The sequence below is a fragment of the Leptidea sinapis genome, chromosome 30 (genome assembly GCF_905404315.1).
Source record: "Leptidea sinapis chromosome 30, ilLepSina1.1, whole genome shotgun sequence".
In the NCBI taxonomy this organism is placed as follows: Eukaryota; Metazoa; Arthropoda; class Insecta; order Lepidoptera; family Pieridae; genus Leptidea; species Leptidea sinapis.
Genome location: NC_066294.1, coordinates 3,109,309 through 3,125,558, shown reverse-complemented (window position 1 = coordinate 3,125,558; position 16,250 = coordinate 3,109,309). Strand labels below are relative to the sequence as shown.

Genomic DNA, 16,250 nt, shown 5'->3' with positions numbered 1-16,250 from the left:
ACTCTGTCGACTCATTGGGAAGCTTCCATAGAGCTTTGAGCATAAATACGGTCATTTCGTTTGTTAAAATGTTTCCCAATTATAAAAAAAATCTCATCCGCAAACATAATTTTTCTGCGACCTCCCTTTGCGTACCGCACCAGTAGTTGTTTCGATTTTACCACCCTATTCTTTTTTTAATTATTAGTTAAGAAATGACCAGTACGTCTCTTATAGGCTGCAAGTCCTAAGTCAGCTTTCAAAATACGCGACATGGTTCTAGGTGCTTCCTTCCCCTCCCGAGCTAAAATCTTTTAATTTCGGGCAGGATTTCTCCAAATTCTTTCCCTAACTGCTTTGACCACCTTTTTCGAACGAACACTACGTGAACGGCCAGATCTTTTTCTGTCACAAACAGAGGAGTTCTCATTGTACCTCTCTTTTTCTCGTTCTCAGTGTCTCTCATTAATTCAAATTCAAATAAATAAATAGCCCGGTACACAAACATTTTACTCATACCAAGCGTATTGAGAGTTTTAAAAATTGCATTTGGCTTCATACCTACTTTGTGTAATGATATCACAGCAATTCGGTTCTCTTTATCACCCCACTCCATTTAATATCGCAAAATATTGTACAATGTATTGGCGCCAAAATGAGAAGACTCAATGAACAATCATATAAAAATGACAGATTCCAAATTCAAATGTAATATTTTGTTTATTTTTAATTGTAACAGTATTTATGGCCAGACTAACCCCCTTATTCATAATAGTCTGCTAACTTGCTAATTCTCACTCTGTCTTCTTCTATTGACCTAAGTCAGAATGAGAAAAAACACTCCTTAGCGGCTGTTTAAAGTTAGCGGACCAATAAGGGGGTTAGTATAGTAAGTGCTTCGAAAATTCTTCCATAAATTTGGGAAATTACTTCAGAGTTTTTTTTACATATTATTGTTGTTTACTAATATGTTTTATTTGAGCTGATGGCCCCGATTTGTCAATACCCTAAATTAATAAAATTAAAATAAGTCTGGGTGTCGTGGTGTCCTAAGGGATACAAACAACGGAGAATGGGCAGCAGCATCTTTCGTTAAGAGCACACCATCTAATGCGATCGCCAACCCGTCTGCCAAGCGTGGCGATTATGGCAAAAACCCCCCAATAATGACATACACTATAAGGCCCGGGCCCCCAGTCCCCGGCGGCCCCTCTCGTGGTGGCCACGGTAGCAACCACATAAGCGACGGGGCAGGGGGTGCTAAGAATCTCCGGGTGAGGCACCGAACCACATACGAAGGCAGTGTTGGTAGGCCCCCCACAAGATGGACCGACGATCTGGTCAATATTGCTGGAATATGTTGGATGAAGGCAGCGCAGGACAGATCGTTGTGGAATTCTTTGGGTGAGGCCTTTGTCCAGCAGTGGACGTCTTCTGGCTGATGATGATGATGATGAAATAAGCTTATAAGATAAAATTTAATACTACTACTATAGGTAAGGCGATACAGTGTACCAAAGTGACTGCATGAAAAAAATCAGTGATAAATAACTTTTACAAAATACTAGTTCATATTACATGATACATAGACTTAGAATAGGTAGGCCATGTTGATTTAGAGCGTTGACTAGTATTCAAAATACTTCGGAGCTATTAGCTAGCGTGGCTGACTGTTTAACTATCCTAGTCATAACAAACCAAAAATGTTATATTATTGACTTGAAACTTCCCAAAAGTGACTTACGTGAAGTGCGATCTAAGTATTTCAATAAACCTGCAAAATATCTGTTCAAAGCTGCTGTCATCACTTCTCAAACGTCAAACTGAATTATGAAAATACGATCATTTTGCAGTAGTTTTGTTTGTGGAATATCCTTCAAGGCCTGCTTAGTAAAATACCGGTATGTCAAATATTGATCTCTCTTGGCGTCGCGTAGCAGTGCCGTTGCAGTTTTTTTGTAACTTTAATATTAAATAGGTATAATAATAAGTAAATACGAGAAGATCGTAGAGTGCGTAAACTGAGAAAGAAAATAATAATAATATACAGCTCGAATTGAGGCGGATTCAGTGCTCTGTGAACGGGTGTGTTCATTGTGTGTCTTCTACAGCATTTATCATGGGGAGTGTTCCGAAGAGCTGCTTCACCTGATTCCTGCCGCCGAATTCCATCTTCGCACGACACGCCACAAGTTACGATGTCATCCCCACCATCAGGATATGTGGTGCTCCACAGTGCGGTTTTCAAGGAGCTTTCTTCCACGTACTACAAAGCTGTGGAATGAACTTCCTTGTCCGGTGTTTTCGGGAAGATACGACATGGGTACCTTAAAAAAAGTGCGTATGCCTTCCTTAAAGGCCGGCAACGCTCTTGTGATTCCTCTGGTGTTGCAAGAGAATGTGGGCGGCGGTGATCTCTTAACACCAGGTGACCCGTGCCCTAGTTTGTCCTCTTTTTCCATAAAAAAAACTAATATACCTATTAAGTAATGAGTCCTGCCCAGCCACGAACTGCGAGCGATTTAAATTAAATCTTATTTGCGGGCGATTAAAGTAGTTTTTTTGTTTATAAGGTTGTAACTAAGTCTAAGTGAAACTTCTATAGGTAGCTACCATTTAGAGATCTGTGACATAGACCGTGTGTAAATATCTCCACATGTGGACCCTGTTTACAATTATAATTAGAAATCCGTGAAATGATTGAAGGATTCGGCAATGGTTTGTAACTATCAGAAAGTCAAACTTGTGGTGGCGCCAGGTAGCACCCGTTTTGATCCTCGCCCGCCATGTACCAATGTTTTCGGTTTCGAATAATTATGTACTTTTATTAGACGAAGGTCGGCATCGATAATCTTATCCTCTGTTGTTATAAGAGAGTTTGGTACTGTTATACTGGTATAGTTGGGATAGATGAATTCAAATTCAAATATTTTTATTAAAATAGGATATAAAATCACGAAGAACTCAAGGGACATTTTTTCATAAAAATGGATAAATGGTTACAAAGTAATATCGCACAATTAAACTAATTATTTAATATCGTGAGGGTTCGCTCCATTCCCAATCTGTGTTATCACTAGGAAAGTCATTTATGTTGTAGTAACCTTTACCACACAAACGTTTTTTAACAATTCTTTTAAATTTCGTAATACTTTAAAAAGCAAGAACATCGCCCCACAAAAGACTTACTTACTCGACTTAGCCGAGTGGTAGGCATTATAAGTTAATGTCTGTTCCTGTTGTTAACATTATGGTTATGACAATTTCTAGCAAATTCCCTTATATACATACATTGCATTATCAAGTATATATTGAGAAGCTACAGTTAAGATGTTAATTTCTTTAATGGTTGGACTTCAGATTGACTTTACAGTAATTAAATTGAAGCCAACATTACAACAATACCTTATGGTATTGTTGTAATGGAACAGGATAATTAAACAGGATTATTCCTGTAAACAGTTCTAACATGACATCTTACATACATAAATATGTATAGGAGGTACCACAGAACACTTTATGTCTTTTACCTATTCTGTGGTAGGTACCTTATAGTAACTTACTAAGTACGAACAACTTCAGACTCATATAAATCATTACAACAGGTGATCACATGAACTCAAAAATTCTGAGCGGCACTACAATTGTCATCCTTAGGTATCCATTAAAAAAAGTTTAAAAAGTTGCAAAAATACTTCCGAATATTGTACGTTCCATTGTAGCCATTTGTATTATACGTCAAAATTAGTTCTTTGGACGCTCGCGAGTGGCGCTTCAATAGGCACAAAAAAAATGCTGTCAAACGGAACAGCCCGTCCAGTGGTAGGTAGGTATGTATACAGGGTACAGTGCTCGAATCTTCAGCTCAAGAAAGTTAGCCCCCCAGTTTTTTTTTTTAATTACATAGTTAGTTCGCCATTTGTTCTTGATTGTTCTCTATAAACATTTGTTTGTTCTCGATTTTTTTTTTAAATTTGCAATTCATTAAAATTGGTTAGGTTAGGTTATGTTAGAACAGTTAAAACAACTAAGAGCCAGAACCAAATAGTAGGCGTTTCCCCCCATTTTTAATTAATTGTTTTTAAATAAACAACAAAAGAACAAAAAATTATTTATAGCGAACAATTAAGAACAAACTACGAACTAACGATATGCGATATTGAAAATTCAAAAATAGAAAAAAATTTTTTTTTGGGGGGCTAAGTTTGATGAGCCCGAATCTTCACTTACACTTTTATACAAAGAGGATATAAATACTATGAAATTAAATAATTAAAATATGAAATGTGACAATGTCATGTACATGTCTAAGTGGAAAAATAAAACGTTTTAACGTTATGATAGATAGCTAATGTCATATTGGTAATCAACAAATAATGCAAATGAAAACTTAAATAGTGTTTACAACACAATATTTTAACAACTATACATTTATATATGTATAAGAAAAGTTCGAAATGTCAAAAGAATCTGAGAAACCAAAGGTATTGCCAGGCTGGGCAAACTTTGCCATAGGCGGTCTGAGTGGGTAAGTTTACTACCCCCTACTAAAATTATTTAAAATGGACAGTTAGCCGTTAGAAGTCGCAGTTAATAAAACCTGATTGATGACAATAATAAAATGCAGAATTGAAGCCTATAAAAATATAGGAGCAATATTACGATTTCAAGCCGGAATACATTACATGAGGGCAGGACTGATCGGTCATCATCTTTGGGGGTGGCCTTTGTCCAGCATTGGCGGTCTTCCGGCTGATGATGATGATGTTAATTCTTAAAATATTAACTAGATAATAATGTAAATTATATAAATCTTCCCTACAGTACTATATAGTTATAACAATTTCATTCTATAGGTCTTTTTAAAATGATTATGTCATAAATTTTCAAATTAGATTCAATTATTTCTCGCACACAACCGCCAATATGTGTTTCGACCCTATGCCAAAAATAATAGTGGATAGGAATTTAAGAGTTGAAATATTGTGCCCCAAACAAAAACATGTCTTGACTGCACGATATTATAATCAGCCGACATGGAACCAACTGATCGCCGAAGATTTACACAGTGAAAATAGGGCATAAGGATCCAGAAAGCATATTATTCACCCATTTCTTCTCAGAATGTTGGCAAACTGCGTTGTACAGCCAGCCGATTTGACAAAGACTAGAATGCAACTTCTCGGCACGAAATCAAAAGCAACTGTCGTGGATGTGGCGAAAGGAATTCTGGCCAAGGAAGGTTTTCTTGGATTCTACACCGGGCTGTCTGCCGCGTTGTTCCGCCAGGCCACGTACACCACTGGTCGACTTGGATGCTTTAACGCTACGATGGATTACTATAAAGGGTATTTGGCATGCAGGCGACCTCAGTACTTCTATCCTTTATTGTTACTTTTGTATAAAGGTAATATTGAATGTTTACGGTTGATACTTTTTCTTATAAAAAATAAGGGACGAAACCAGCAGGACGTTCAGCTGATGGTAATTGATACGCGGCGATTGATTCGGTCGGAAGGGCGCTGTAGCTAGTGAAATTACAGGGCAAATGAGACTTGTACATCTTATGTCTCAAGGTGACGAGCTCAGTTATAGTGCTGCTCAGAATTTTTGGGTTTTTCAATAATCTTGAGCGGCACTGCATTGTTATTGGCAGGACGAATCAATTACCATCAGCTGAACGTCCTGCTCATATCGTCCCTTATTTTCATAAAAAAAAGGTTTGTATTTCAGAAAGTGTCTCAAATCTCAATACATAACGCCTGACCAGTTTATTTAGTCCTTTTTAAATTCAAATTCAAATATTTTTATTGAAAATAGGATGTGAAATCACTTATTGAAAGTCAAAAATCTACCACCCATTCCAAAATGAATGCCTCAGGCCTGGGAAGAATGGGCGCAACAAACTCAGCGGGCTTTCTTTTTATCAAAAATATGTTTTACAATTAAAGTAACATTTACAAAGTAACATTGTATAATTTAACTTATTATTTAATAGCCTGAGGGCGGTCGCTCCATTCCCAATCTGTGGTATCATCAAGAAAGTCATTTATGTTATAGTAACCTTTAACGTTTTTTAAAAATTCTTTTGAATAACGTAATACTTTTGCTTTGAACATTTTCTGGGATCCTGTTGTAAAAGCATATACATCGCCCCACAAAAGACTTGCTAACTCGACTAAGTCGAGTAGTAGGCATTATACGCTTATTTCTGTTCCTGGTGTTAAGATTATGGTTATGACAGTTTCTAGCAAATTCATGCATAATGCAATATTATCATGTCAATGACAAAACACACTTGATTACCAATTACTATTGAGACGTATGCTATAATACGGGATTATAACTATTCGGCTAATATCCCCTTAAAACATTCTTGTTAGTTAAAACGTGAATCTTTGTTTTTTTCTAGAATCCCCATGCTATCAAAAGCAACGGTTTGCAAAAAATAATGTAGTAAATACATAATATAATAAAATCATAACTGGTACCTGTCTGTACATGGAAGATATATTAAAATAATTTTTTATTTGTGTATTAATCCTAGAAGTGAGGGTTATCACTTTTATAACATAACAAATTGTTTATATTTGTGAGAGTGACATCTCAAATCAATTTCCTAATATGCAAATATTGAAGTTATCAATTGTAAAGTAGATCCTGTAGATGAAGTCACAACCTGAGAGTTAAACAAACCATACAAGATTTTATGACAATACGTCACTCGAACGGTTAGCTCAGAACGCGAGAGGTCGTGGGTTCGAGTCCCGCATCGTTTATAAAAAAATTGTTTTCAAATTTTATATGTATATTAAAAGAAAAGCTGTTATAGGGAAGACTTTATGAACGCAATAGAACGCAAAACAATTATTTTTAGAATTTTTGTCAGTATATTTGTGTAAAAACACTATTTTGCATTTCAAAGTTATGAACGCAGGCATATTTTGAAAAAAATAAACAACGAGGACACGGTCGGGAACTGTACAGCCGCAACATACCCAAATTTTCTTGATTTTCTTTTTTACATAGCGAATAATAAATTTACTTGACTTGAGACTGTAACTTATGAACTTTAATTGCATCTCGCAGACTTTATGGTACACCGAGTTTTGCAGCGAAAATTGGAATTGGTATGGTATCTGGTGGAATAGGCGCCTTCATCGGAACACCGGCTGAAGTGGCGCTGATCCGCATGACGGCAGACGGGCGTCTTCCGCCGGAGCAGCGAAGAAACTATAAACATGTGTTTGATGCTCTAGCAAGGTAATATTTCATACGTTTTGTTTCTTTATATATAACATCTGCAGGAAGATAGAACAGGGTGATTCCAAGATGAAAAGACAGGAAACAATCACCGTAAGTTGCCCTGAAGTTATTTTCCTTTTTTAACTGGGCAGAAGATACCAGCAAAAATTCTGGAGTTGCTTTTTGGAAGTTGAAATTTAGGCGGGCATCCATCGAAGACTTGGTAAAGGTAATAACAAAATATGTAGGTAGGTACTTGTAATTTTTTTATTATTATGTAATGACGTGCCTTTTTCGCTTAAGCTTATGTGTTTATTCGTATAGTAATTTTTGTGAACTTTCATAGAAATATTATGCAAATAAATAATAATTATTATTGTTAAATCAGTTAAAGGTATTAAGGGTCCGCTTTCATTTACGGAACGCGCAACGCCAATTGTTATCGTGAACTTTGGAGTGATCTCCGTCCAAATGTCCTCCACATTTGTCCTTTTCCTTGACTAACATGGTTCTCAACTAGAACGCGTACACCCTGCTTAGTATCTTTCATGCATAATGTGTATGTGCACCTCAGTAAGAAGAAAATACACAGTATTCTCCATTTGTATCATATTATCTATTACATTTTACAGGATAACTCGAGAAGAAGGTGTGACGACATTATGGCGAGGAGCTGTGGCTACTGTGACCAGAGCCATGATCGTGAACGGAGCTCAGCTGGCTACTTATGCGCAGGTTTCCTTCACTATTTAAGTATAATATATATCAGAGCTTTCCACCTATGAAAAGACATAAAAGGCATTTATTTTCTCAAAATTGATTTCCGCTTCGGAAACAAATGGCGCTCTGAGGAAGAAGCGGCGCAGGAAACTTACCCAGCATTAATTTTTTGCGGTCTTAATAAAATATACAATATTGTACTGTCATTGTGATTCCTATAAAATAATCATAATCTAGAATTAGCTGTCCGATCACTTCGATATTCAGCTAAATGCAAGGCCACACAAAATACAAATCACAGCGGAACAAAGATGAAGAAAATGGCATTGACATTTATGACGTTTCCTTTCACAATATACAAACTTAATAAATATTTTTTAAATAATTATTTGTGATTTACTGTAATTAACAACATCAATCATAATGTATAATTTAAGCATTATTTAATTACATATCCAACAGGATTTTTTTACTACTAAGTAATTTATTTAAGTCGTTTTATTGATCGTTTATGGGTAGAAAGTAATGCAAATGGCCGCCTGAGAAATAGGAAGTCGACGAGAAGGGTTGAATTACTTGTTTTTATATTTTTTACCCGCAAGTTTTGTATTATTTATTAAATTTTAAATGGCCATATTATATTCATAACAAAATTTTTGAATATATTTTATTTACATTTAATTACATTTAATGTAAATTGGTGGGGTAGAATCTGGCATGGTCCATTATTAGATTTTTTTTTATTATGAACAGAACAACGATGTTAAGTTTTATTACAGTAGATATATTTTGTAACTTATTGTTCGTAGGTTAGCTGCATGATTTTTTCATGAATAAGACACGGTTTGACAGGTTGGGACACAAAGTTATTTTCAGAGGTTACTAAATGTTTTTCTTTTGCTATGAAAGCAATACGGTGTTTCTTGGATCACCTTTTTTGGAGTAGTAATGAAAAATGAAATTTATTTTAGATTTGCGAAGGAATCTTTCCTTTAGTGATCTGATTAGAGTTCTTTGGACATATCGCCAGAAAAGAGGGCCACAATCTCGAACAAGTGATGGTTACTGGGAAGATAGTCAGACGACGCCCTAGAGGTCGCAGCCCTTTAAGATGGTCCGACCAAAACCGCACATCTCTGGATGCCGGACTTCATGACTGCTGTACTGCACGTAGCCAAAGACGGACACAGATGGCAAACTTGTCAAAATGTTGAATCCTCAGAGAAATCACGATCAGCAATGAGGAATACGACGCGAGGAGGGGGAGTGATCTAATACAATTATCTATACAAATAAATATGTGCCTACGATCTAATTACAGGCGCGTGAAATGCTGTTACCTTCGATGGGCGATGGACTACCGTTGCATTTCGTATCTTCAATGATATCGGGTTTCGTGACATCGGCGGCATCACTACCACCAGATATTGTTAAAACGAGGTTTGTTCTTATTATTATAATACCTAAACTAATAACTACTTTAATGTAAGTAAGCAACTAATTACATACTGCCACCCAACGTGGGCATTGCAACACAGAGAAACATGATGTTGAATTTTGAAGAGGTACTAAGCTCTTGGAAAATATTTTCTTACCGTTAAGTTGCCGGCAGATATCGATTTATATAATATTTATATAAATCGATTTATGTACCTACACGTACGTAAAACTGCTGAGTATGATAAAACGCGATCTTGAATTTTGTATTGGGCTGTCTTAGCTAAATGTCAGCAAAGTTTCAGCTGTCAAATGACTATTAAAACTAAATGAAAGATAATGCTCGCGAGCGTCCAGAGAACCCATTTTGACGTTTAATACAAATGGCTTTTTGCAGTTTTAATTAATTTCTTTCGTTTTCCGTGTTATTTATACTTCAAGAATCAACGTAATAAAGTACACATTTTTTTTTGTAAATAGTTACCCACCATCTATCGAGGTTTGCTGAGGTTGTCATCACTAGTTTTAGTACCGCAGACTCTCGCTACATGGCCAACATATAAAACAGGCACAAAAGCACTTTGACAGCCGCCAGTCCAGTGGTATATAGTAGAGGTCAGTGGCTTACACTCAGCTCAGTTTGACGTTACTAAAGTCTAAGTACGCTCTATAGATCTCTAGTCTTAAGACTATCTAACCTCCAACCTCTATTAATATTACATATTCAACGACACATAGATCTTATAAACCAGTACTCTATGATTTATCGCGTTCGAACGTTCGCATTTTAATCGAGTCGTCATAATTTCGGAAAATCTCTTTTTAAATCGCTTTCTTTCAGTGTCACTATTATAAATAAATTATATATAAGTGTTAAAATCGTCTAAATTTAATGATAAAAATGTTTCAGGATACAAAATGCCTCTAAAAGTGCAAGCCAGATGGCCGTGCTGACAAGCATTATAAAGAATGAAGGTGTTCTTGCGTTGTGGAGCGGATTCATTCCGACCTACGCGAAGATCGGGCCGCATACGGTCTTCACATTTATATTCTTAGAGCAACTGCAAACATTATTCTTCAAGTATATGATGTAATGGGAGTGATATATTCTTGACTTCTACCTCCCAAACATTCGATGGTATAATCCCCAGAGATGGCGTGGCGATAGCGGGCAGTCGTGGGCATGCAAAACAGTACTTCTGATTGGTCATTTTTGTACCTGACGTCACTAAAATGACGACCTGTTCCCATCCTATCGCGCGGAGATTATACTTACGAATCCTAACGAGGTACGAAGTCGATTCTCTTTAGATTTTACGTACGATATTCCTATATTGTGATTCGTGGTGTACTTAGTGTTGAAGTTTAATCTGCATGGGTTTTCAGAATCTCTTCCTGTATAAAAAAGATGTAGATAACAAAATTTGCGAACGAATTTATCCTTATTCACTCATATTAACACTTTGGGTGCTGAAAGACATCAGCTGTGATTTATCGACCAACGGTGTGGTGCGTTGTTTACACAAATGGTTCGTTTACAGAAATACTTATGTAAACAATCTGGTATATTTTCAAGTGATAACCCACACTTCTGGGTTAATTACACAAATAAAATTTGAAAACAAAATTTGAAAGAGCGACAACTCAAGTCAATTTCCTAATATGCAAATAGGGGTTGAGCAGGTTATCAACTGTAAAGTAGATCCTGTAGATAAAGCCACAACCTGAGATTTGAACAGAGCATACAAGATTTTTGAACTTTACGTCACACGAACAGTTGGCTCAGTTGGAAGAACGCTCGCACGGAACGCGAGAGGACGCGGGTTCGAGTCCGGCATCATTCATAAATCTTGTTTTCAAATTGTATTTGTGAAAATACTTATGTCTGTTTATTGAAAGATTTAAAATACTTATCCTAAAACCTGGGGAAAACTCATTGACGTACCTACTATAAAGAACTAAACTCCCAATTGCCTATTTAAAAGGTCGTCAAAAATGCCGAGCTTAAATTTTACAGATAACATTTAAACATTCAAATTAACACCTTATTTCGTGGCAATAATGTTTAAAGTATATCGTATACGCTCATGGTGGCCGAGGTCTCCTTCGCACATTTCGTCGGCCTATGTATTTTGTTTTCAGCAATTAAAATGTAATTATGTAGCAAAATGATTCAAAACCTCAAGTTATTTACATAATTTTGTTAATTTAAAAGGGCACCTGTTTACACGAAATACGACACTCCATCCTTTTTAAGCTTGGATATGCTGTTATTTTTTCACTGAACACTTTGTCATAACGTGGCGTTGTATTCAAAGCGCGGTCGAAACTCTACTTTATAGACGGTCACGCAGAGTTTTGCTTCAGACAATAATTGTTTATTGTACGTCAATGGGTAAAACACTATTATACCTCACATATGATCATATAGTCGTGATGGCAAATATTTACAATTTAGAAGGAAGAGATTAACACATGTTTTTAACATTACACTATTGAAATGTTGCGTTGGTTATTTTGAGTTGAATTTTTATGATTTTATTGTATTATAGTAATAAAAAACAAACGCTTAATTGATATCGTTTATTTTAGACACAGCCCAAAGTTTAAGTCATACCGTGTACCGAAATTTTCAATTCTAATGAACATTTTAATATTGGAATATATATTTGCACTTACTACATATTACCAGAAATTATACATACAGTGTGGCTTAATTATTATTTTTTTCACTGATTTGTCGTCAGTCAGTACTTCGTAAATCACAGCCTCGAGAAGGTTTCAATGCGAACTAAGTCGTTACGGACTCTTTTTATACTTGTGATATTATTTAAAGCGATGTCCATAAAGTATTTAAGGAGTTTTTATTGTGATAAAAAAGAGCTTACCAAATTATCTTTCACCATTATAATACCATTCCAGTCAAAGAAAACGGGTTTTATGTATATTGGCCAAAACCCCCGTCTCCAGAGATTATAATATATATATATTAAGAGCGGATAATTAGAATGAAATGGAAAAACAATATTTGTTTCTAAATTGACATCAAATATTGTACTCATATAGAGGCAAGGAGTATCATCTCATAAGGGAGAAAAGTTGAAAGTGTCCGGCTTTTGCTGTAGGTACATAACAGTTCAAAAAGCTTCCACGTTGGCGCTGGTGTAGGCACTGGTGTGAAGTATGGAGAATATAGCAATTGTAGATGAATTGAAGTACAAAATAATATAGTAAATATAAGCTTACAGAATTATTACAGGGAAACGGGCATCTAGAGTGATTAGTATTATTTTATATTTGGCACTTCTTTTATGATTTACCCTGATGCTACTGCAGCGCCACCCTAATTTAACGCATTTTGACGGACACTTTTTCATACACACTGATGATTCTCCTTGCGTCTACCCTCCATATTCATATGTCATACAATTTGGAACTTTTTTGGAGCTCTGATGATAGTTTTGACAGGGTTAAAACTTAAAACCCTTTGCCCGTATCACTAGTATTGAGAATCATAATGAGAAAAAATAAAGGTAAGTTATCCACTACTCATAATACTTTTTAGTATATTTAAAAATCTATAATAGCAAGCCCATGATGGAGGAATTAAAAAATAATTATAATACCTTAGATTGATGCGTATAGATTGAATGTGGCAGCTGTGAACACGTCGAATAAAAATAGCGGCGAACTGTGAACCACATTTTTCATCAGCACGCACACTAAAGTGATAAACCTGGCCTGTTGAAATGCGATGTCTAACAGCACGAGGCAGACTCTATCTAGATGCATAAATTATCTAAGGACAAGATTTTTAAAGTTTACTCAAAATTTCGAGGTTATTATGTAGTAAAGCACTTGGCACTTGCTAGTGGCTATAATTTCTCGTTAAGATTATTAAGAATCCAGATAGTATTGAATCCGTCAATAGGTTCTGAATCAGAATTTTAATATTTTAACTACCAAATCCATAAAGGTTTCCATTCATAGTTACACCAATACGTAATTCCACGTGTGATTTGAATAAAGAGATTACCAAAAGGTTGTATAGATCGATTATTGATGCCAAAAGCAGGAATTCGATTATAATCTCCCGATCATTCAGTTAGTCGGATGTCATTGTTTATATTACGGAATGTCAGAGCAAAAAGATAATCTATTTATTATAGCATAGGTTCTCACATTATTCATATTTACAAATATTGGCTATCAATATAGAGGAAACATTATTTTTTCAATATACCCTCAATTGACCCAATTTTTTCCAAAACACCAAATACCTAATGGTTAACTAACAAAAATGGTTTGTTACTAAAATACATTTCTATTGAGCATAACATGAGTATGGTCTTGGTGATGCAGAATGGAGAACCACTGTCATCCATACGCCTCCTCCTCTACTATGGTCTCCCAGGAGTCCGAATCGGTGGAATCTGTTTCCCACAACTCATCATCCAAGTCATCGTCTTCATCGAAGTATGCCAACTGAAAATAGAATTACATTCACATGAGTACATAAAGTATAAGTTGATTAGCGATTTCCAATAAGATATTTCAGCCAGGATCGCTCAGCTGGTGATCTTGTATATCACACCTATAAAAAGCGTTGAATCGAAGGGAAAGGCGTTAGCGGTTAGTCTGGACTTAGTTAAGGCCTTCGATAGCGTAAGGCCCAAAGCGTATACATACACTAATTATGTACAAGAAGCATAATGCGAAGTTGACTTCCTCAGTGGTTCCCATGAAGTTCTGCCAAGGTTGTAATCGAGGCGAGAAATCGCAAGCTCTTAATTAAAACTCATATACCCTGGTGTCCCGCAAGGCTGCTTACTATCCCCTACATTGTTTCTTCGGGATATCAAGGATATGCCGCATTTCAGCGGCATTTAGTGCTATGCAGACAACAGCACGGGGTGCATGCACCTTACACTAGCCGTGCTAACATTTCATGAGATGGCGTCGAAAAGAACCGAAACAAGCTTGTGTCTGAAATTGGGACTGCTAGAAAGTCTCAGGATTTCGCTGTCTTAACTACGTTTAACCGTAAGAAGATGTTTGTGGGTTCACTCCGAAAAACTCTCTCTTTTTGTATCCCCTCGACTCGGGCTTACTCCCCTCCCCTACTTGCCACATCCTATTTCGGCATACTTTGCGTCGATATCGATACGGCGAAATATGAGTATTTTCACCGACTCAGGGTCTTTCAAGTCTGGAGCGTACTCCCATCTCAAAGTCCAGTAACGTATCTTTTGATATATGGTATTGCTGATATCCAAAGGCGGCAATTTTTTTCCATCAGGTGAATCACGTGCTCATTTGTCCCCTCTGATATAAAAAAGAAAAAGACACAAAGTTTAAAATATAGGATTGTGAATATAGCCAACAAGCACAATAACCAACAGGAATATTTGTATCCTGGCAACTTACATCATTATCGTGCAGCCGATGCACGGTCTGAACCCTGATCTGGAACATCCACGCGTGTCCCAGCAACGCTACCGTGCTACTCAGCAGGACAGGCATACTGAAGCGACATTTCCACGCCAGGTTCATCAGAAACAGGAAGAGGCTCTTCTTCGCTAGTGCAACCGTCATTCCCTCCTGTCAATAAAAATACATCCTGTTTATGTCTGTTTTAAAACTAAACATTTGATAAATGCACCATCATTTGAAGGCACCTCGAAAAAGTATTCTTCAACCCACATATTTTCGCATGCGGTATTTAAAATAAAAGGAAAAGGATTTAGTAATAAGACCTTTGTAACTTAGCATAATTATAAATGTAATATTATAATTACCACACAATAAGCTTTTTGTACCTTATCGAGAAGGAGAACATATTAAATACTTTTATGCAGATTCTACACACACATATCTGTTTCTAGCTTGCTACGCACTAAAACACCAAATAAAAGCCGTATGACTTGTTCAGATGTTAAATCCCCAGAATTCCTCAAAACAACGCCTCAAATTCTATAGGATTCCTTTGCCAGAGTGGTAATATGATGATCATAGTACCACTTCCACAAGGTCTTTGATAGTTTTTGATCGAGATATTGAATCAGGACCTATTTTATAATCAAACTCTATTTGGCACCACTTTCGACCGTAAGTCATGGCATAGCATTTGGACATATTAAATGCTATACGGTTCCTCAAAGTCCATTGGAACACAGCTTGCACATTATTTTGGATTACCGTGCAATCTGAATCAGATTTTTATCTCTTTGAAGAGTTTTAGGTCATCAGCATAAAGCAGAAACCTAAAATTTTCGAGCACCTCTGGAAGATCGTTAGTAATTAAGAGAAACAGAAGAGGCCCCAGTATCGATCCCTGATTAACCCCAGATCGCGTGTAGTAAAGGTTGGATTCAAATAAACCGAGCTGGACATATTAATCACGGTCACGCAAGTAGTCTGCGATAAGTCGGAGAAGTCTTGGAGCAAAACCAATGGCGCTAAGTTTCTCTAACAATATGTCACTATTGACCATGTCAAATGCTTTTCGGAAGTCAAAGTAAACATACATGCGTTTGCTAAATATTATAGAATCCGAATACGAAGCGATATTCTCAGTTATCTGTTTACCGAGTTAAAAATAAAACTTTTTAAGCATTACACTAAATTGTTTACGACAAATTATATACATACATACGACTACCAATTCGACAGTATCAAACCTATAGGATTAGCACACGGTAGATTGATTTTATCTTGTTATAACAACTGGGTTGTCACTTGGCATTTATATCAACAGGTACCATAGTCAATAGTTCGACCTGTTATCAAACCTTATATCAAAAAAATGAAAATTCCATTATGGGGATAGCAGTATATTGTTGCATAATTTCTGTGAAACAAATAATCTG

At 36.3% G+C, this 16,250-nt stretch overlaps 1 protein-coding gene across 1 annotated transcript; it reads left to right on the top strand.

Moving 5' to 3' along the window:
• The first annotated feature begins 4,344 nt into the window (after positions 1–4,344).
• Positions 4,345–11,987, top strand: LOC126973905 (mitochondrial 2-oxoglutarate/malate carrier protein-like). Its single transcript, XM_050821273.1, has 6 exons — positions 4,345–4,507; positions 5,103–5,327; positions 7,069–7,242; positions 7,857–7,959; positions 9,266–9,384; positions 10,292–11,987. Exons 1-6 carry the CDS (start codon positions 4,437–4,439, stop codon positions 10,473–10,475), a joined length of 876 nt encoding a protein of 291 aa, XP_050677230.1. The 5' UTR covers positions 4,345–4,436; the 3' UTR covers positions 10,476–11,987.
• The last annotated feature ends 4,263 nt before the right edge of the window (positions 11,988–16,250 follow it).